Below are 22,795 nucleotides of genomic sequence, written 5' to 3'. Positions count from 1 at the left end.
TTGCGTTGTGTCTCAGCAATTTTGCTAATTCTGTATAGATGGCTCTAAGGTCCAGCAGCTGCCTCGGAATATCTCTGTAAATTTCCACTCTTTTGTCTTGTATTTCAATTGCTTTTTTGAAGTGAAGGCCTAGGATCTTGTCTCTCTCTTCCTTTGTTCTTAAAATTATCAAGCAGTCTCTGGATCTGTCTTTCCTTACCAGTCTTCCCAATCTGTATGCCGAGACAATCCTAAAATCCGTGTCTTCCTTTAAACCCCAGAACTTCGAGAATTCCTGTGTTAAGTATCCAATCAAGTCTCCTTGCTCGAGTTCTGGAATACCTCTCAATTTGATGTTGCTCTCACGATTTTTCAGTTCCACCATTGACAGATAGACTTGTTGTTCACCCACCTGTTTGTGCAGGGGCCTAACTTCTCCTTTTATTTCTTCAACCTCTTTTTGTAGGACTCCCACTTTCTGGATTGCTTCTCCAGCTAATTCTCGATTTTCCGCTGTTGCTCCTTGCAATTTCTCTATGGCTTGCGTGTGCTGGGAAACTTGGTCAGTCAGTTTTTGGATCGAGGAAGTTGCTTTATCTATCTTCACAGACTGATCGTCCACCTTCTGATTTAAACTTGATAGTTGCTCCAATATTTGTTTTAATAGTGTGTCTGACCCACCTGCTGCCATATCTTCCTCAGTGGACTTCTCAGTTATTTCCCCTTGTTCTCTATGAGACACCAGTACAGCTGGAACCGACGATCGGCGTCCTTGGGTCAATGTTGTTTGTACAAATTGTGCTGGTCTTCTTTCCTTTTCCTTTTCTTTTTCCTTAGCCTCTTTAGATTCCTTTGCTTTAGACGCTCTTGTTCTCCCTGCACCACTCATTACACATCTGTCAATGTTCAAGGTCAAATTGTCTATTGTTCCATGGGAAAGACGAATTCAGGAGTAAACAGCCAGTGAGATGGAATTCAAAACAAAAGTCAGTTCCCAGGATTTTATAATCCGAAAGCCCTGTAGGGGGAGTGCCACCCGGTTTCAAAGACAAAGAAGGAAGTAATCCGCCATTAAAGTTCCAAATTGTTTCAGAACAGTAAATTCGTTAATCCAAAAGTCCCTTCATAAATTCAAGATCTCCCAAAGCACCTTTTATAAATCGACAGAGTTTCACGAAAGGTGCTTGTAACAGTATCCCAATCAGACTTTTCTGCTCAAATGTAACAATTACTTTCTAGCACAGTTTGCAACTGTTTCCGCAGTTTGACACAGTCTCTCTCTCTGGCAGCCCGACAATCTGGCTCTTTAAAAATACAGCCCAAAGAAGAAAAAAGATAGGAGGAAAGTCACCATCTGCTGCTTCTTTTAGTCAATGTCCATTTCCACCTTCAGCTCAATAAAATAGGCAGATTTTATAGCACGAAAAAGTTTAAACTTCCCAAAGTCCCGTTTCAAATGCTTCCGTTTCTAAAAGCTTTGCTTTGATCTTGTCAGCAATGTCGGAAGACGGACTTCCCTTTTCTCGTCTCCCGCTTTCAGCCAAATTAGCCGAATTTCTTTTGCCAAATTTTAATCCCCTTTACTCACGGGTATGTTGCTTGCAGTTTAGCGTTGATTTTAGGAAGAAGGATCAGCGCTCATCTGTAACAGCCGCGCGGCTTCGCTTCCGCGGAAAGAGCGATGAACTCACAGCACCGCTACCCCTCCTTCACTCCGGGTCTCCTTACGGGGTCCCTTCTGTGCTTTCAGAGCAGCTTCTGGTGCCCGCCGAGTCCCACGGCCACGGGCTCACTCTACCCGTGGTTTATCTTAATGGGTCGTCGCTATGCCGCAGCGAACGACCCTTTTCCGCAGAGCCCCTCTTCAGAGCCCGAAGAGGACCGCCATTACAGTTTCGCGCCGCCCCCGGAAGTCCTGAACGACATTCAGTTTAGACCAGGGTTTCTCAAACTTGGGTCTCCAGCTGGTTTTGGACTACAGTTCCCACCCTCCCTGACCACTGGTCCTGCTAGCTAGGGATGATGGGAGTTGTAGTCCAAAAACAGCTGGAGACCTAAGTTTGGGAAACCCTGGTTTAGACAAATATGAATATGACTATGTAAAGGTATGGTTGGGTTTTTATAAAATAAAATAAACTCAGAGGAGAAGTGCTACCAATGAACTTCTTCTTATATTTGTCATTCAGCGCTTTCACATTACAGTCTCCCTTTGGACGTCTTTTTACTTGAGGTTGCCTACCTTAAAGTCACTTGCAGAGTACCCTAGAAGGTCAACATGCCTCCTCCTCCTGGTTTTTCTGTATTTCCCCTTCTGATATCCAGATTTGATATCCTTTTTGTGTAGAGACTGGCCTGCTTTTCAGCTTTGGGGTATTTAAAACTATGAAAATTGGCTATATGGTGAAATCAATCTAAAAAAAAAAAAAAATAGCATGTCAGCATTTAAAGTTTCTGACCGATTTTCATAGTTTTAAATACCCCCAAACTGAAAAACAAGTCTGCACTTTTGAAAAACAACAACCCTATAATCAATATTATTTTAGATTTTAAGATGAACAACTTTGTTTCATTAATTTTTTCTTTTACAGCTATGGATTGTAGGAAAGTTGTACCCAGTAGCCATTCCCCCCCCCCCATGATGTCCAAAAAACATAAAATTTTGTTACAAGACATAAGAGACCCATAAATTTTATTCTTTGTTGAGAAAGAGCATGTCTTTCAAATAATTTTCACCATCAAAAACTTTTGATTGCATCGTGCCCTAACGCTGAAAATTCAGGTTTCCTAAACCTAGTTTTTCCACCAAAAAATGCTACATTTATACATTTTTAAAGGCATTTATAAAATCTTTTGAGTGCTGGTGTATTTTTTCCTGAAATCCTCATCATGTTATTGATCTCTGTGTAAAATTTCAAAGAGATCTGATCATTGGTTATGGAGGGGAAAAAATACACACAAGGCCAAGGATCTCAAGAGGGACAGAAAAACAGACTTCACAAAACTTTGAAGTGCTATAAAATTTAAACCGTTTGAGATAGAGAGGGGAAATTTAAGAGGTTTTTTCCAACCATAAGGGAAGGGTGTACACAAAGTTTCACCAAAATCTGAGACAGTGGGTGGCGATACCCTTGTTTTTTACCTGGTCTGAACAGAGACATTGGATTCTTATCTCATTATACATGACTAAGCCATTTTTCACCTTCTCACCCCTTGCCTTTTCCTGTAAGACCTATTACAGTCGTTAAGTCGTCAACAGGCTCATCTCAGCTATCTGCCAATCTCCCATTCCCACCACCCTTCTGAGTAATACCCCTCCCCACCTTCTCACTATATAGAAGGATCTGGCAACTTCTGTTTCAGTGTATCTGAAGAAGTGTGCATGCACACGAAAGCTCATACCAAGAACTAACTTAGTTGGTCTTTAAGGTGCTACTGGAAGGAATTTTTTTATTTTGACTATGGCAGACCAACACGGCTACCTATCTGTAACTTGTTTTTTGCGTTGATTTGATGTGGAATGACCCGCAAATGACTTGAACCCTTGGTGTTGTGGGTGACACCATTAGGCCCTGTGACAGGTCTGCCAGGGTAGACACAGTGGAAGAGTTGATATCTGGGTCTGCTGTAAGATTCTGGTTCCCTGTGGCCGTATCTCTGCTCTGTGGGGTATGACAGCATTCCAGGTGTGTTCCTTGCTGGATGGCAAGTGTTTATATAGATAGAGCTTCTGATTGTTGAGAGCACACGGCAAGAGGAAAGGAGGGTCCATTCAGCAGGCCACATGCATCAATTTCCCTTGCCTCACAACTATGGATGGGGGGTGGGGGCGGGGATTCACTGGATTGGTGCTTCCTGAATTCTGACAGCTGTCAGTTGCCTGGTGTCATTGTGACATCAGGTAATTGGCAGGTGGGTGGTCCTGGACACCTGTCGAAATCAACCAGAGGTGGGTAGAGAAATTAACTTCCCCACCTCTGCTTTGTAGGGCTTGAACCTGGCTATTCTAGCAATGCGAGACTCCTTCTCCAACAGAGCTCAATTAGTAGAGCATGAGACTCTTAATCTCATGGTTGTGGGTTCGAACCCCACAGTGGGCAGAAGATTCCTGCATTGCAGGGAGTTGGACTAGATGACCCTGATGGTCCCTTCTAACTCTTATCATTCTATGATTACAATTCGGAACATTCTGCAACCTTGTTTGCAATTAGGCAAAAGGCCTGGAAAACGAGAAAGGAAACTTTGCAGCACAAGAAACATAATAAAATACCCTATTGTATCAGAGCGAATCCCATTACTTTTATCCTTCCCCCCCCCCTTGCAAAACAGAACCTGAAACAATTAAAACTCTCCCCCCACCGGGCACCTCGCCCTTTGCTGTGCATTAAAGAATGTTAATTGCAGCAGTAAAACAAGTTCAAGGGTGTGTGTTCTTTATTAGGAAATGGCACTTCTGAAGATTCAGACACTTTTAGCCCTAGGGTGTGATTATAGCGCTGTAACCACATGCCTCCTATCACGGCCAGGATAATTATTAAATATCTTCGGGATTTTGAGCAGAGACAGTCTGGGAGAGGAGGTGCACTCTTTTCCAGGGACACAGCTCAGGGAATGAACATCTGCCTTGATTGCAAAAGTTTCCAGGATCGGTCACTGGTCTCTCCAATTAGGGCTGGGAAGAATTCCTGCCTGAGACCTGGAGAGCTGCTGCCGGTCAGTGTCAGCTATATTGAGCTAGATGGAACAGTGGTCTGTGGGAAAAAAAAGGGAGTTGCTGCACCTTGCCTGCTGATAGGCTAGGACTGGGCCAAATGTCTGCTGATTTTCAGGCTGGACGCGGGTGCCGCTGTGGTCTAAACCACTGAACCGCTTGGGCTTGCCGATCAGAAGGTTGGCGGTTCGAATCCACACAATGAGGTGAGCTCCCATTGCTCTGCCCCAGCTTCTGCCAACCTAGCAGTTCAAAAGCAAGCCAGTGCAAGTAGATAAATTGGTACCACTGTAGTGGGAAGGTAAACATCGTTTCTGTGCGCTCTGGTTTCCGTCACAGTGTCCCGTTGCACCAGAGGCGGTTTAGTCCTGCTGGCCACATGACCCAGAAAGCTGTCTGTGGACAAACACCAGCTCCCTCGGCCTGAAAGCAAGATGAGCGCCACACCCCATAGTCGCCTTTGACTGGACTTAACCATCCAGGGGTCCTTTACCTTTACCTTCTTCCCTGTTTGTTTGCAAAGCCTTACAGTGGTACCTTGGTTTAAGAACAGCTTAGTTTATGAACAACTTAGATTAAGAACTCTGCAAACCCGGAAGTAGGTGTTTTGGTTTGTGAACTTTGCCTTGGAAGCAGAACATGTTCCGCTTCCTGTTGAGCGTGTTGCATTTGTAAATTGAGTCCCCCGCTGCTATGGGAAAGCACGCCTTGGTTTAAGAACGCTTTGGTTTAAGAACGGACTTCCAGAATGGATTAAGTTTGTAAACCAAGGTACCACTGTATTTCCTTTTGGCTAGAGTCATGCGAGTCAGGGCATGAAACATTGTCATAACACTTTGTAGCTTTTCTGTCCTGGAGACAGTATATCTCCATCCTGATGAGGAGCCGCGTGTAGCATTATTCTCCACCGATTTGTCTACTCCCCTTCTGAAGCTATCTGAGTTGGCAGCCACATCTTATAGTAGCTGATTCCATAAATTAATTTTGCATTGTGTGAAGAAGCACTTCTCTCTCTGATTTACATCTCCTGCCAATCTGTTTCATTGGCAGACACACACTCCTTGAATTCTAGCGTTATGAAAGGGATAGAAACCACTCTTATCAATTTCCTCTCTGCTGCACATCATTTTATCAAACCTCTTTGTCTTCCCCTGTGCTAAAATGGGGGGGGGCGGGGAGAGTGAGAGAAAAACGAAACATTTTTATTCGGGTTTTTCAACTCGCCTTGTTCCCAACAGCTTAGGACAAGCAGCAGCAGATAAAACAAAGTAATCGAAAGATGTGGAAATGTGAAAACGCATTAAAAGTACCTGCAAAATTAAAAGAACGTATGGCTCACACACAAGTTCTGAAGAACAATTTATACATCCATGTACTCCCTTTAATAGTTAATGACTCAGCAACTAATCAGTCAGTGGCTTCCAACCGTGGGGCCTGTTTGAGTGGGAAACTGGGTTCCTGCATTTTTCTGCTGCTCTTGAAAGGACCTTTTCCTTGCCTTGCTAGCTTGCTGCATGGTGATGAACCCCCTCAGTGGAGTGCAGTGAAATTTTTCATAGGGGAACAGCTCACGAGGGTGACTGGAGTAGGGGGTGACGTGTGAGCATCGCACCTCCCTCTCTAAGCCAGGCAGAAGTTCCCCAGGCTTTGAGAAAGAGGTGCCATGTGAACATTGGCTAGCCTAGTCCCCCTGGTCTACTGATCTCACACCACTGAACCCTCTGCAGTCTGTGGAGCATTCAGACATGCAATCCCCCCCCCCAACTAGAGCTTGATGAGGTATAGTCCAGAAAATGCTTGAACACGGATGGGAAACCTGTGGCATTCCAGATATTCTTGGACTACAACTCCTGTTGGCTGTGCTGTCAGGGGCTGGTGGGAGCTGGAGTCCAGCAACATGCAGAGGGACACAGGGTCTCTACCTGTGCTTCAGTAGATGATATTGAAGATTATATAATATTGGTTTTGCCTTCTTCCTTTTCTAAAAGTGTTCTATATCACATACACACTTACCTGGGAGTAAGCCCAGTTGAACTCAGTGGGGAAGTTTAAGCCTAGGATTGCGCTGTCAATCTGCCTGTGCTAAAAAAAACAACAAACAAACAAAAACCAACAACCACCAAATTTCAAACATGAATCATAGAATTGTAGAGTTGGAAGGGACCCTGTGGACCATATATTCCAACCCACTGCAATGCAGGAATATGCAGTTGTCCCTTAAGAGGACAGAACCTGCAACCGTGGCATTATCAGCACCAAGCTCTAACCAGCTGAGCTATTCAGGTGTTGTGAAAAATAAACTACAGGACAGTTTTCTTCCTGGAGAGAGAGGGGGGGGGAGGAAGGGAGGGAGGGAAAAATAGTTTTGGTGAATACATATTGGATGCTGATATAGAAGCATTGCAAGTATATCAGTTGGGAGCATGCATACCTGAACCAGCCTATGGCAAGCTGCCATAGAAAGAGCATTGCATTTGATGTGGTGCATGGGCACATGAATTCTTGGGTCTGTGGTCGGGAGGCTTGCGTGAAATTCCTCCCTGGAGAGCCAGTGTGGTGTAGTGGTTAAGAGCGGTGGACTCGTAATCTGGGGAACCGGGTTTGATTCCCCGCTCCTCCACATGCAGCTGCTGGGTGACCTTGGGCCAGTCACACTTCTCTGAAGTCTCTCAGCCCCACTCACCTCACAGAGTGTTTGTTGTGGGGGAGGAAGGGAAAGGAGAATGTTAGCCGCTTTGAGACTCCTTAAAGGGAGTGAAAGGCGGGATATCAAATCCAAACTCTTCTTCTTCTTCTTTTTGAGTTCCCAGTTTTGTTGCTCTGTTGCTTTGTGTTTTATAGATGCTAATTCCTTCTCTGGTGATTTGTTAATTATTCAATATGATTTATGCTGTATTTGTGATGTTTTATTGGGTTCAATCACACTGTTGTTAGCTATTGTTTGGAAGCCACTTTGTGATTCATTCGACTGAAAAGCAGCATAGAAATGAATTAAATCAGCTGCCTGACATTCTTGCCACCCTCCTCCCCTCCCTATGGCGCCATCATTCAGGCAAAGGGGGCTGAGTGGGGCAGGGACCCATGGGGGCAGTGGTCCAAGTACATACACCCCGCTCTGCTTTCCTGGACATAACCAGTACAGTGGTACCTCTGGTTGCGGACACGATCCATTCCGGGGTGCCCTTCGCACACCGAAAAGTCCATAACCAGAGCAGCGCTTCTGCGCATGTGTGAAGTGCAGTAGAGTGCTTCTGCGCATGCACGAACCATGCAGAACACTTCTGCGCATGTGCGAAGCACGCAGAACACTTCTGCGCCCATCACCCCTAGCTAGCAAGGCCAGAGCTCATGGATGATGGGAGTTGTAGTCCAACAACAGCTGGGGACCCACAGTTGAGAACTGCTGCTCTAAGTCATCTGCGTGACCCCTGTGAGGTCAGGATTGGGCCATTGGCTGGACCCAGGAGGCTCTTCTTATGTGCTTATCACTAAATGTGCCAGTTTGGTTTTTTTGATCCACTTTTGTTGCACTTTGAGTGCAAGAGTTCCCCTCCAGATAACAAGATTTCAGTGAGGTTGGTGGAACCTCACAATGCTAACAAAGAAGGATGGCATGGGGACCACCCAGTATAGATCCACCACTTTCACTGTTGTGGTGCTAAAGACAGGTTGCAGAATACACCTACTGGGGGGGGGAACCAATTGGTTAGGAGGACCCCTCAAATTACTGCAGTGTTGTTTTTCTTGTTGCTACTTTGATTTAATTGCTTCTGCGGCTTATGTCATTTCCCATTTGAACATCACTTTATTTCGGTGTAGATAAAAGCTTTTTTATCCTCTTCTTTTTAAAAAAAAAAAGGAAAGGGAAAAAGAAGTCTTCATCTGTCAATAAATTTTCCGCCAAACTGATTCCCTTATTGGAATACAGAAGCCCATTTGGATGACGCTGGTGTCAGCAGAATTTCAATTTTATATTGGGAGAGAGAAAGCAATGTACATCGGAAATGGTTGACTTGGGAATTATATATAGTCAGGCTGTCAGCCGATTAAAGATTATTTAGTTGATTCATCAACCGGCTTTCAATTAAATCAGTGCAGTTTAAATAAATTGCTGCATGACCAAAGCAGCAGTGTAGGTGCCTTTTTGAGAATATTGAAGGCAAATGAACTCTCCTTAAAAAAGAGAGATAGAGGCTTCTGTTCTCCTTACAGAGCCACAGTTCTATTCTATTCTATTCTGCAAGTTGTAGCTGTATGAGGGGAATGGGGTCTCCTAGCCACTCTCAGCACCCTGAAGCTACAGTTCCCAGGGTTCTTTGGGGGAAAACCAAGACTACGTAAAGTGAGACTGCTTTAAATGTATAGTACAGAATTCTGGCTTTGTTCTGTGGGCCCTCATCATGAATAGAACATCCATTTAGTGCATGGTTGACGCATTGGGCTCTATTGAACAATGCATGTGCAATGGATCTTTGGTTTCCCTGCAGTCCTCCAATACCCTTCCCCCCCCCAAAAAAAAAGGTTTTCCACAAGTTGGGGAGGGGGCAACCAAACATTGTAGGCTTTGTCTTCTGGGGCTGCAGTGAAAAGTTGTCCTGTTTCAGTTGGAGGAAGAGGAGGCCAGAAGGTCCCAGCTTTACACCAAGCCCTAGATCAAGCTCCATATGGGGGTGAGGAGCTGGGATCCTTTGACAAGGCTGAGGAGGGGCCATCTGCACCCAGGGCGAGTTTGGCCTCTGACATCGAGGAGGAATGGGTCCCAAGTTTGAGGGAAAGCCTTAAACTCTAGGTGGAAACCCAGCAATCCAGAGAAGCACCCAACTACAGGCATTAGGGCTGGGTGATATATTAATATATCATCCAAAACTGGTTTGAAATCCGTATTGCGATATCGGTTTCATAATTTTTGACTTAGCAATATACAGTGGTACCTCAGGTTACATACGCTTCAGGTTACATATGCTTCAGGTTACAGACTCCACTAACCCAGAAATAGAGCTTCAGGTTAAGAACTTTGCTTCAGGATGAGAACAGAAATCGTGCAGCGGCGGCATAGCGACAGCAGGAGGCCCCATTAGCTAAAGTGGTGCTTCAGGTTAAGAACAGTTTCAGGTTAAGTACGGACGTCCGGAACAAATTAAGTACTTAACCTGAGGTACCACTGTATTGTGAATCAGTGTCTGCACTGGGTTATATATCGTCCGAAACTGGGTTAAAGTCCATATCATGATATCAGTTTCATAATTTTTGTCCTGGCAACATATATTGCAAATCATGTTGTGTGTGTGTGTGCTATGCAATAGCCATCATGCAGGAAAAACAATGCCTTAGTCTACATAGTTCCATCCTTATTTCAGACATTGTGATATATTAGTATATTGTGATGTTTAACTGGTGATATATCACGATGTTGAAAACAATATACTGCCCAGCCCTATTCCTCATCAGTAAAGGACTCTTTAGGAGTAAACTCCTCCTCTCAGAAGACAAGGGATAGGAGTCAGCTGAGGTTGGGTGGGGTTCGAGCAGCTACAGCTGAGAAACCCCAGTGCTGGGCTGGACTTACTCCTGGAGCAACTTCTGGGCTTTGCTTGTTACTGGATCATCTGCCTGCACCAAACCTGACTGCAGGCTGCTCAGATTTTGCCTCTCACTTGACCCTTTGTTGTGGAATCTGCTGGACTGGACGCTGGCCTTGGACCTGCCCTTGAATGCTGCTTCGGTTGCTGCCCTGTTGCTTCTGGCAAGTCCACTACTGACTCAGAAGCTCAGGGAGAACAGGACAAAGGTTGCCGGTCTCTTTTTAAAAAGTTAAATATTTTATTCATTTTCCAGGAAAAAGGATTTAAGCGTGAACATAAACATTATCAAAGCAATTGGTTTCCTGCTGCTCCCAGCCCTTCCCCCAGAACAGAAAACTAATGCATCAGATTTCCCCATAAACCTATATATATAGTTGGTGAGTGCCAGTCACAAAGGTGTTCCTTTGAGTATTTTATAAAAAAGTACCATAGTTCAACAAACTCATCTGTATCATAGGCATCATTCAGGGCAGGTACTTAGTTTCTCAGATAAAGCAATTGTCTATACATTCTGTTTCCATTGTGCAATGTGTAGACAAGAAGGTCCTTTCCCAAAATGGTTGCACCAAGTTACATGTCCACCACATGTGGAAAGTCATGCCCGTTACCTTGTCCCCTCTCCACCATGTGGAAGAGGATGCTTTGTCCATATAGCTGAGTCTTTCAGGTGTTAGATGCCATCTAGGTAAAAGGTAAAGGACCCCTGGACGTTTAAGTCCAATCAAAGGTGACTGTGGGGTTGCGGTGCTCATCTCGCTTTCAGGCCGAGGGAGCTGTTGTTTGCCCGCAAACAGCTCTCCAGTTCATGTGGCCAGCATGACTAAACTACTTCTCGTGCAATGGAACACCGTGACAGAAACCAGAGTGCACGGAAATGCCTTTTACCTTCCCGTCACAGCAGTACCTATTTATCTACTTGGGCTGGCATGCTTTCAAACTGCTAGGTTGGCAGGAGCTGGGACAGAGCAACGGGAGCTCACTCCATCATGCGGATTCGAACCACCAACCTTCCAATCCGCAAGCCCAAGAAGCTCAGTGGTTTAGACCACATCGCCACCCGCGTCCATCTATGTATTAACTTAAAATAATTTTCTCTAATGCAGGTTGATGTTAATTTTTGGAGGTGGTTGCCCATAGGTTGTTCCAATCTAAAGGTCTCCAGTCTTAGGTCAGTGGAGGAAAAGTCTCCTTTGCCTAATATCAGTGGATTCTCGATTCTCCCTGCAGCCCCTTCAACACAGTCTGCTGTGGCTGGTCTTCTTCGTTGCCTGCACCAATTCTCTTGATGGCAGGAGGAGGGAAGTGGAAAGCTCCATTGTGTGAGCTTGACTTCGACACCTTGTCCATGTCAAATCTAACTCATTGACTTGGCCTCCCTTCCTTATTACATTTGTCGGTGACATCCTGTTCTTAGAAATGGCTGGTGTGTAACCAGATATGCCACCACCGGTGCCAAAGAATTCAAGCACCCAGATTCCAGCGGCGCTAGAGAAAGGCGTTGGGTCATTTTGGCACCGTGTACCCATTGATGCATTAGCACTGCAAGTACCATTCATTTTCCCAAGGACGCACTAAGCCCCCGAAATGCATGCCAAGTGGTGTTAGTAAAGAATCTTGCAAGTGATTCTAATCTATGTGCAAAATTTATTAAGCTTGGTGCAAGGGACAATGGCGCGACAGTCTCAGAGGCATTCCTTTTGTCTACAGGCTGCCTCTTTCATTTAGGATAAATCAGGTTTACACTACCTTGGGGCAATCTCGATTCAGTCTCTGCACAGTCAGAGTCAACATCAGAGAATGCAGGGGAATAGCTTGGAAGACGTTGGCAGCCTTCCTTTCAGGTGCTAAGAAATTGTTGTTGTTGTTGTTACAGCTCGTTTCTTGCTTGTTACACAAACAAAATGTGCATAAGCAATGTAAAACGTGTTTAAGAGCACAAGCATAGGTAAAAAATACATTTAAAGAAAGAAAACACACGAAATTGCTTTGGTGTCACAACTAAGAGCAAACAATAAAATTGCAATCCAACAATGGGCAGGCCAGAAAGTGAGTTTTTCATCTGGCATGGAAAAGGTGTCAGCGGAAGCTCCAGGCAGGCCTCACAGGGGAGGGCATTCCACAAATGGGGAGCCACAACTGAAAAGGCCCTGTCTCCTGTCATCTTCCTCTGAGCCTCCCTCACAGGAGGGATTCTGTTGCATATGCAAACGCAGGACCAACTCCAGAAAATGTAAGAGAGCGATATGTAAGCAGGGAATTGTAGAATGTATATATAATTCTGTTTTCGATTATATACATGGTCAGGGATGGTGGAAGGTCACAAGTTAGCTGGGGCTATCTTAGCGCATTAACTTCCATGTGACTCCTCTGAATTTATGTATATTGTATTCTTAAATACAATATACATAAAAATGCAAAACTAAAGTGCAGGTGGCAGTGGGTTGCGGGGTTGTCAAGATTAGTAATAGCCATCTATATTGTTGCTTGGAGCTGTGGGGAGTTAATAGAAAAGTAACATTTCCAAGAGTATATTATTCCAGCAGTGCTGTAATGATCACTCCCTATGTCCGAGAGGCAGCAGCAATGAACAATTAATGTTTTCGGCCGATAGCTCTGCTCTCATGATAGAAGAGTTTGGATTTGATATCCTGCTTTATCACTACCCGAAGGAGTATCAAAGCGGCTAACATTCTCCTTTCCCTTCCTCCCCCACAACAAACACTCTGTGAGGTGAGTGGGGCTGAGAGACTTCAAAGAAGTGTGACTAGCCCAAGGTCACCCAGCAGCTGCATGTGGAGGAGCGGAGACGCGAACCAGGTTCCCCAGATTACAAATCTACCACTCTTAACCACTACACCACACTGGCTCTTTGTTGGGTATACTTGGACGCGGGTGGCGATGTGGTCTAAACCACTGAGCCTCTTGGGTTTGCCAATCAGAAGGTCGGCATTTTGAATCTCTGTGATAGGGTGAACTCCCATTGCTTTGTCCCAGCTCTTGCCAACCTAGCAGTTTGAAAGCACACCACTGCAAGTAGATAAACAGGTACCACTGTGGCAGGAAGGTGAATGGCATTTCCGTGCACTCTGGTTTCCTTCACAGAGTTCTGTTGCACCAGAAGCGGTTTAGTCATGCTGGCCACATGACCTGGAAAGCTGTCTGTGGACAAACGCCGGCACCCTCTGCCTAAAAGTGAAATGAGCGCCACAACCCCATAGTCGCCTTTGGCTGGACTTAATGGTCCTTTACCTTTACCTATAGTTGGAGATATCACCACAGGCCCTGTGGAACCCCTTGAGATCCTTCCCAGCACCTTCTCCCTGCTGGGCTTTTGCTCTACTAGAACTTTGCATCTCTCCCCAGTTCTTCCTTATCTGGCCCCACTCCAGAAAAGATAAATGGTCCAGCAGACGTGTCTCTCAGAAATTCTCCATCAGCAAGCCCCACAGCTGCCCTAGGTGGCTCCTGGTGGCCCCTTGCAGTCTGTATGCAAGTGGAGCCCACAACAGCCCCTCCGGTTGGTTTTGGCCCACGGACCCAAAAAAGTTAATGGCCACTGGCTTGGCCATTTCTGCAGCCACATTAGCAATACTTCAGCTTCGTAGAGACTCCATGTGGAAGGGGCCTGAACATGACATAGAGCATCTTCTCCTGGGCACCCACAGGCAGTGGGGCGGCGCTTCAGGGCACACTAATGCTAGGAGTGGGATGAGCCTGCACTGACCCACACACCCCTCTTCGAATGCACATAAGGTTTTGATTTTAAGCAAATCATCATCATAATAATAGTCATTCTGGATCGATCCTGCCCCCAAATGCACCCGAGATGAAGGAACTACAGGTTCTTCCTTCTCTTGAGCTTGTTAATATGCAGGAGAGCATGGCACATGCCAAGTGACTATAAATGCGGAGATGGAGAGAACATTGGTGGAACTCAGATGTAAAACGGAACTGTCATGTTTTACAGCGGAAGCAGTGCAGCAGCCAAAGTTGAAAGAGAAGCACGATGACTTTCGGAAATGTTATAATTGGGATTCGCAAGGGTCTAATAAAGCAACCATCTTGTCTGCTGCTCTCCTTAGATGTTGTTCGACAGAGAGTTTGTGTGTTGAGAAGGGATGGTTTGTGGGGGGGAACTTTCCCATATACCGTATTTTTCGCCCTATAGGACGCACTTTCCCCCTCCAAAAATGAAGGGGAAATCTGGGTGCGTCCTATGGGGCGAATGCAGGCTTTCGTAGAAGCTTGGAGAGCGAGAGGGGTCGAGAAGAGCGAGAGGGGTGCGCCGGACAGACATCCGCAGGTGGGGAGCCCTGCAGGAGTTCCCCGCAGGGCTCCCCACGCTGCGGATAGCAGCCTGCTGCCCGGCGCTCGGGGCACGCTGAAGCAGAGCGCCCCACACGCCGGGCAGACATCAGCCAGCCCCACAAGCTCGGGGGACAGCAGGGAGGCGCAGCGCCGCCATCCCACTGCTCCTCAACCTGGTTCGGCTTCCCCGACCTGGTTTTTTTTGGGGGGGGAATAAAGGGGGGGGGAAATTCCTTTATTCCCCCCCCCAAAAAACCTAGGTGCGTCCTATGGGACGGAGCGTCCTATGGGACGAAAAATACAGTACATGCGTCGCTTGGAACCTGGAATTTTCTCATAATTAGGGCTTGTTTGCACAGTTGTAGATGTGAGAATGTTGTACAATGCAGTCACATGGCACATATGACGTAACTTAAGTTGCAGCTCCATCAGCAGTATAAGGGTGGTAATACTGGACTACCTCACAGGGCTGTTGTAAGATTACTGAAATAATGTGTTCAAAGCCACTCTGAATTAGGAAGGAATGAGACCTTCTACTTCCAGCCCCATTTTCCATGTGTTGATTCTTAAGTCTATTCCACATTTTTCCACATTGAGCAGAGACCCTGTGTCATGTGTTTGAATCTTCTAGATTGTCTTTCTGTTTTGATGTTTTAATTATTTTTTAGACCGAGCACCACCTAGAGATTTTTTAAACATTAACTGGTTTTTATTTAATGCTTTTAAATAAATAAATAATTTGCAGCTTTTTAATATAAATTGCACAGAAATTCAGATTTAAGTAGTATCTCATCTCAAAATACATAGCAATTCCATTTTAGCTTAATATATGCATTTCTATATGTATTTTAGCCCAAGATCCATATTTCGTAGCAGCTTTTGAACTAAGAATTTTACAGGAAACCTGCAACTTATGTGCATTAACTTGTGTGCAATCAAATTTTTGCTCGTGGCAAAAAATATACATTAAAATTAAAAAGGGAGTGGGAAGCAGGCAGTGTTCCAGGGAAAATGACTTCAGCAATCCCACTTACCATTGAACCCAGTAGGTTGTAACTACAGTCGTACTTCGGCTCCCAAATGCCTTCAGAGTCAAATGTTCCTGCTCCCAAATGATCAAAAACCGGAAGCGAGTGTTTCGGTTTTCAAACGTTCTTTTGGAAGCCAAATGTCCGATGGGGTTTCTGTGGCTTCTGAATGTTTTGGAAGTCGAATGGACTTCTGGAATGGATTCCGTTCGACTTCCGAGGTACAACTGTATATGAAATTTTGGCTCTAGGAATGATCCCCAGAACGTAACCCTTGTGCAAGTTGCGAGCTTACTGTATTGCAGATTTTGAGGAAATGCAAATGTTGAAGGAGAAATGTTTGCCATCCCTCAGATTAGGCCCCATCTGCACTCTACATTTAAAGCAGTATCTTGCCACTTTAAACAGTCATAGCTTCTCCCAAAGAACCCTGGGAGTTGTAGTTTCTAAAAGGTGCTAAGAACCCTAATAGGAGACCCCTATTCCCCTCACAGAGCTACAATTCCCAGAGTTCCATAGAAAGAGAGATTGGTTGTTAAATTGCTCCAAGAACTATAGCTCTGTGAGTGGGATAGGGGTCTCCTAATAGGGTTCTCAGCACCTTTTAGAAACTACAGCTCCCAGGATTCTTTGGGAGAAGCCATGGCCATAGTGCTTTCAATGCAAAGACCAGATGGGTCTTTAACCTGGGAGCCTGGATTAGGTAAGTTTGCACCAGCAGTCACAGGAATCATGTACTGTTATGTACTGAAGTTCTCACCCTGGGCCAGCAGGGGGATGCTGTAGATAGTTTTCACTCAGGTCCACATATGCAAATAAGGAACTGAAAGTGACGTCCAGTGATTGGATAGTTACAGAAAGTTGTTACTGTTGCTTTGTAGTTGAGCTCTATATAAGCAGGTTGGCTGAACCCTTCAGCTCAGTTCTGTTGTGGGCCTGTGAATAAACAAGAGCGGTTGAAGAATCGCTGTGTCGTCTGATATGTTCACCCACAACTTAACGTGTACCTCAAGCAACCCTGCTTAAAAGGCTCCAAAAGCTTCTCACTACAGAGACTTACTAACCCTTTTGTTGCTTAGCCTCAAGTGTGCGATCTTCTCCTGTCTTTCTTTTTACAGGCAAACGAGAGAGCAAGAAACTCCCCCAGACTTTTTCTATTTCTCGGACTACGAGCGGCACAATGCGGAAATTGCAGCATTTCACCTGGACAGGTAGGGAGCACAGAGCGATAAAAACAAAAAAATGACAGGGAATCACCTACTGAGTTTTAGGTTTGTATGTTGCGTAGATATTTATTTATTTATTTTTTAAAAACAACCCTTGTGAAGTCTGACTCGGTGAACTGTGTGCCTGCTCAGTCCACTGTCTGAGGTGCTAACAGCTATTGCAGGGATAGGAAACTCCAGCCCTCCAGATGTTTGGGACTACAATTCCCATCATCCCTGATCACTAGTCCTGTTAGCTAGGGATGATGGGAATTGTAGTCCCAAACATCTGGAGGGCCAGAGTTTGCCTATGCCTGAGCTGTTGGGTAACTTCAAGCCCCCGTCTGCTCTCTTTCCTTTTCTTTGAGAGCCAGTGTGGTGTAGTGGTTAGAGTGCTGGATTAGGACTTGGGTGACGAGGGTTCGAATCCCCACTGGGCCATGAAGCTCGTTGCGGGGGGCAGTGCCATATTTACATATAAGCTAAACAAGCTATAGCTTAGGGCCCCACTCTCTTGGGGGCCCCAAAAAAAATTAAAGGAAAAAAACCTGAATGTACACTTCTAAAATATAAGATAAAAAAACAAATAAAATAAAACCTACATACAGCAACAATGTTTTGTGTCATGTAGGCTCCTGTTTGTTATGTGACTTTAGATACCTATTAGGTCCATAAATTACCATGTAGCATATATTCAACACGAAAAACAGCGGCAATTTGTTGCTGACAAAGGACAGCTGGACATATAAAGGGCCCCATTACCTTCAGTATCTTAGGGCATCATCAAACCTAAACCCCGCCCGGGGGAGGGCAGTCAGTGCCTCTCAGCCTAACCTCCCTCACAGGGTTGCTGTGGGGATTACCTGAGGAGGGGAGGAACCATGTACACTATCTTGAGCTCCATGGAGAAAAGGAGTGGGGTATAAATTAAATAAATTAACAAGACTTGGGCCAGGCAGCCTTTCAAACAGATGACACATTCAGACAGGGTACTGTCCATTGTAAAGTAGGGCACCCGATTGCCCCTTGCTGAGGTCTATAAACAACACAAGCAAAAAGGCTGCCTTTGAATTCAGTAGTATGTACAATGCTTGAGGGCAGTGAGTTTGTTTAGTTTGCACATTCATGCAAACCTATTTTACATTTCCTAAGCAATCCGTGAACCAGAGCATAGCAATCCTTCAAAACACTTCTCTGAATGTTGGCGTTCTGTTCTCCAAACGAGCAAACAAAATGTGTTTAAAAAGCACATATATTGGGGGGGGGGGGATGTGCCCGAAAGTGTGTGCATTTGGGATAGTGATACAGTGGTACCTTGGTTCTCAAACTTAATCCGTTCCAGAAGTCCGTTCCAAAACCAAAGCGTCCCGAAACCAAGGCACTCTTTCCCATAGAAAGTAATGCAAAATGGATTCTTCGGTTCCAGACTTTTAAAAACAACCCTTGAAACAGCAATTTAACATGAATTTTACTATCTAATGAGACCATTGATCCATAAAATGAAAGCAATAAACAATGTACTGCAGTCACACAATCAATCGATCAATCAGTAGCTGAACTGGGTTCCACACAGTCACAAAAACAAAAACGCAAAATAAATAGCAAAGACAGACTGACCTCAGCTTAACACTCAGAACGGAAGTATGGCACTCAAAACGGAAGCGTGACACTCAAAATGGAGTATATTTGGCTTCTGGAAAAAGTTCACAAACCAGAACACTTACTTCCTGGTTTGCAGTGTTTGGGTTCCAAGTTGTTTGAGTTCCAAGGCGTTTGAGAACCAAGGTACCACTGTATATCAAAAATGAACTACAGATGGGAAAATGGCTTGCAAAAGTGCATCTATTGAAAGAACTGGCTGCCCAAACACCTAGAACTTTCCATGCAGTCTGGTACAGAAGTGGGCAAAACAGATTTCAAGACAGGAAAAATGAGAAACTGAAATAGCCAGGATTGTCATTTCAATGCCATACTCTCTCTCTCCCCCCCCACCACCGCTCAGAATCCTGGATTTCCGGCGTGTCCCACCAGTCGCAGGCAGATTAGTTAACATGACCAGAGAAATAAGGGACGTTACGCGTGACAAGAAACTATGGAGGACGTTTTTCATCTCACCAGGTATGTACTTCCGTTCTGAAATGTAATTCTCTTTCTTATTAAAAAATATTTATGACAATATATTCCAGAGGGCTTTGCAGCAATACAGCAAGTAAAATTACAAACTGGATAAGGCAATCAACCATCTAGCAGCACAGATAAAAACTACACTATTTAAAATAAGCTTTTTTTTGCCTGACATAGAAAATAAAGCAAGGTTGGCACCAATCGAGCCTCTCAGGGGAGGGCATATTTTTCTTACTGCCATAAAAACAGGTCTTATTTTAACATGGCGCAGGTCAGGTTGATGGTTCCCACCGAGTCCTGCATCTTTTAGAAGAGGGAAACTGAATCTTCGGCCTTCCAGATATAGTGGACTACAACGTAAATACACTGCAAATACATCTTTCTGCCCAGAGTTGGTTAATCTCCCCTAAGGTCTCCTTATATATAAAGCACATGGCTTACCCCAAAGAATCCTGGGAACCACCATTTGTTAAGGGTGCCAAGCTTTGCGGGAGGTAAGCTACAGTTCCCAAGATTCTTTGCAGGAAAGCCATGATTTGTAAATGTATGGTGTGGATGTTATATTCAAACTATGGTGGCTCATTCCCCCAGAAAGCAGTGATGGCCACCAACTCGGGTGGCTTTAAAAGAGAATTGGATAAATTCATGGAGGAGAGGACCATCCCTGGCTACTGGCTGTGATGTCTATGATCTGCCTCTACAGCTGGAGGCATCAATGATTCCAAATACCAGTTCCTGAAACCACAGGAGGGGAGAGGGCTCTCATGTTCCTATTCTGCTCCCTGGTTTCCCACGGGCATCTGGTTGGCAACTGTAGTTGGCTAGACTAGGTGGGCTGTGATGGGCTGAGACTCGGGCTCGGACTCAGAGCCAGAGGAGTCTCATTCTGCACCAGATTCTTTGCCTCAGGCGGCATCTGAACCTAGTTTGGGGCCTGATTCTGAAGAGACCCAGTCTGCACAGGTTCCCCTGCAACAACCTCCAGCTGGGCTGAGTCGGGGGCCTGATCCTGCCCTGGCTCCAGATGCGGGGATTACCATGTTGCCTCCAGCTGGGCCATCACTTACAGCTGCTCCACTACCAGTTGGGCAGGAGAGGCTGAGGCGGCCTCTGGGTCTAGTAACCCACCGACATCTCCCGAGCTGCAGAGACTGAGGTCTGAGAGAAGGAGAGACCTGAGTACTCGCAGGAGGAGTGCTTGCCTTCAGACGAGACAGGGAGGTGAGTCACCTGGGGATCAGGACCGGCCATTACCCCAACAGAGATAAAAGGCTGCTGGACCCTGCCCCAACGTTGCTGTTTGCCAGAACCTGCCTATGATCCTGTGCCTGACCTTGCCTGGTTTCCTGCCTTGGTCCTGTCGGACTGACTCCTCGCGGAACCCTTGGATTCGGGACCGGACCTGGACTGTGTTACTTGGGTTACCCCTGGGCCCAGCACATGGGCCCTGGCCTGATCCTGCAGACTCTTCTTACGTTTCATGCAGGATGGAGTTTACAGCTCTCCATTTCCTGCAGGGTCCAAACCTTTGTGCCCATCCTGTTCCCTGAATCGCTGCCTTTTGATGCCAGCGTTCCATACTCTGCTTATACTGGTGAGGCTTAATGAACTTCAGCATTCGTAGAGAAAGACCCCTGGTGACGTTTTGTTAATAACAGCTGACTGGCAAAGAAATGGGCTGGGGGAGCTAGATCACCTCCACGTAAATATTTCAAGCGATTTGCAGATATTTAAAATTCTTAACTGGACTCCTCTCGCTAACAAAAATAGACAGAGGCTGCACCGTTCTATGAACGTCTAGAATTATATAAGGATCGTAAGGAGACGGTTATCTTAGCTGGCAGCCTGAACAGTGAGTTCCTGGGCTTCTGTTGTTTTAAGTTCCCAAGTTGCCTCTGCAGTTTTACTTCTGGAAATTACTCAGGTTGTTCCTTAGGCTTCAATATATAACCAGGGTTGTTATAATAATGACAGAGCTTTTGCAACCTTTGCTGAAGCCTGGTGGTAAGGATGAGGAAGAAATTTGATCGAGTTGCATTTAAAGGCAAACCTATTGAATTCCAAAACAATGCATGAACTGGAGCACCCAGCAGGATGAAAACCCACCTCCTCCAGCTGATTGACAGGTGGACTCCATTTGTGGAAGATGACCTCATGCATCAAACTGGATCCCCTGACAAGCTAGAAGTTCCTTTATGGGCCTGAGGCTGCCCCACAGGCAAGCGGTTCCTCATCTCTTAAACACACACAAACACACACACACAGCTGTTTTGGAGTTTCTACAGGGTGTTTGGGGCTGAAAAATGGCCATCGCAGTTTTGTTCAAGAATTACTCTCCATCAAAGGCACCAGTCTTTTGTTCGAAGAAACCTGCCTGAAAGTGTCAGGGAGGGGGGAAGGCGGGAAGTCGATAATACAATGCTACGTTTGGAAAGAAAAAGAGGGCTGGAGCACTTTAGACTAAATGTGAGGAATGGAAATAGGTCAGTAATTATTTAAATGCACTGATACGTCCTTTTGCAGTTGGGCCGACTGCTATAACTCCAGGCCTTGGACGAATGAGTGGTAATTTAGCAGCAAAAAGAGACATATTAACAATGTCTGCCATAGTTTCCAGAGTAATTGAAGTGGCAGTTTACCGAAATCAATGTTACATAGTTAGTAAGTGCTGGGGCTTTTGTTCAGGTTAACCAATCACAGGGGATTATGGATTTCCACCCCAGTATCCCCCCTCCCTCCAAGTAAGCAAACAATAGCATATCTGCTCCTGTTACCCAGGAGAGATAGATTAAGATCTCTCTGTGCTTCCTTTGAATGTGTGTTAGATGAGTATCGCTCTCCTGGATTTGAACATGCAGAAGGATAAATGACTAACTGTGCAAACCATATTTCTAACCCTACCAAGACACAGAGGACTCTCTCCACAGATTACACAGCAAGAGGCCCAGGGTTTTCTCCCAGCTACCCAACGGGGCACCACAGCCTGTGGCAAGCCTAAAATATGACTCCCTGAGGCAAAATATAAGATGACGCCTCCCTCTCCGTTCTGCAAGAGAAAGTGGATAGAGAAAAGCTTTTTTTTCTTCCTCTCCCATTAACAGTAGAACTCAAGGGCATGCAATGAAGCTGATTCGGGACAGATAAATGAAAGTTGGAACTCCCTGCCACTGGAGGCAATGATGGTCACCACCTTGGATGGCTTTAAAAGAGGAGGAGACAAATTCCAGGAGGAGAGGGCTATCGATGGCTACTGTCATGGGCCGGCTAGATGCAGAGGACTGGTGGGAGGCTACAGTTGGGGAATCCCCAAGGGAACCCCCAGGGGAAGAAGGCTCAGAGTCTGGGGATTGGTGGTGGGATGACAATGAGTGGTCAGACGGAGAAGAGGGAGCAGACTAGGAAGAGGAGGTGTTGGAATCTGAAGAGGCAACGGGGTTTAGTGAGCAGGGAGAGGCTGTGGCAGAGAGCAGTCCAGACTCAGAGGCAGGAGAGGGGGTGGGAGACACAGAGATGAGGCAGGCTGCTGAAGAAGCCAGGGAGTCTCCCCCTCCTGCTGCAGCCAGCTCATCCAGTCTCCCAGAACCCACAGAGAAATGAAGAGAGCAGAGCAGAAAATGCTTCTGTGCAGATGCAGTCTCTCAGAAAACCCTGCAGAAGAGGGGACTTAGGCAATTGCAGGAAAGCAGGGACCTTCAGTCCTCACAACTGCCGCATTGTGCAAGACCTACTGGAAAGAGTCGCTGGGATCACTAGGCCTGTGCTGTTTGGGTTTCTTTGAATAAAGAGTTAAATTCACAGACATTGTGTTTTTTTATCGCTGACCTAGACCTGACTCCCATCTCTTGAAGGCTCCTGTCATCT

General features: G+C 45.6%; 1 protein-coding gene across 2 annotated transcripts in view; it reads left to right on the top strand.

Annotated features, from left to right (window-relative positions):
- FAM20C (FAM20C golgi associated secretory pathway kinase) overlaps positions 1–22,795 on the top strand; it is a 105,546-nt gene that overhangs the window by 72,029 nt on the left and 10,722 nt on the right. For both annotated transcript variants that reach the window (XR_014001904.1, XM_081169531.1), the window contains exons 4-5: positions 16,724–16,816; positions 18,813–18,928. Coding sequence is in view for 1 of the 2 variants with exons in the window: in XM_081169531.1 (XP_081025657.1) it covers positions 16,724–16,816; positions 18,813–18,928 (209 nt within the window). In the remaining variant the exon portion in view is untranslated. The remainder of the gene's footprint in view (positions 1–16,723; positions 16,817–18,812; positions 18,929–22,795) is intronic.

The sequence above is a fragment of the Podarcis bocagei genome, assembly GCF_964188305.1.
Source record: "Podarcis bocagei genome assembly, chromosome: 14".
NCBI classification, from domain to species: Eukaryota; Metazoa; Chordata; class Lepidosauria; order Squamata; family Lacertidae; genus Podarcis; species Podarcis bocagei.
The sequence above is the reverse complement of the archived record's forward strand: the minus strand, read 5'-3'. Positions and strand labels throughout refer to the sequence as shown.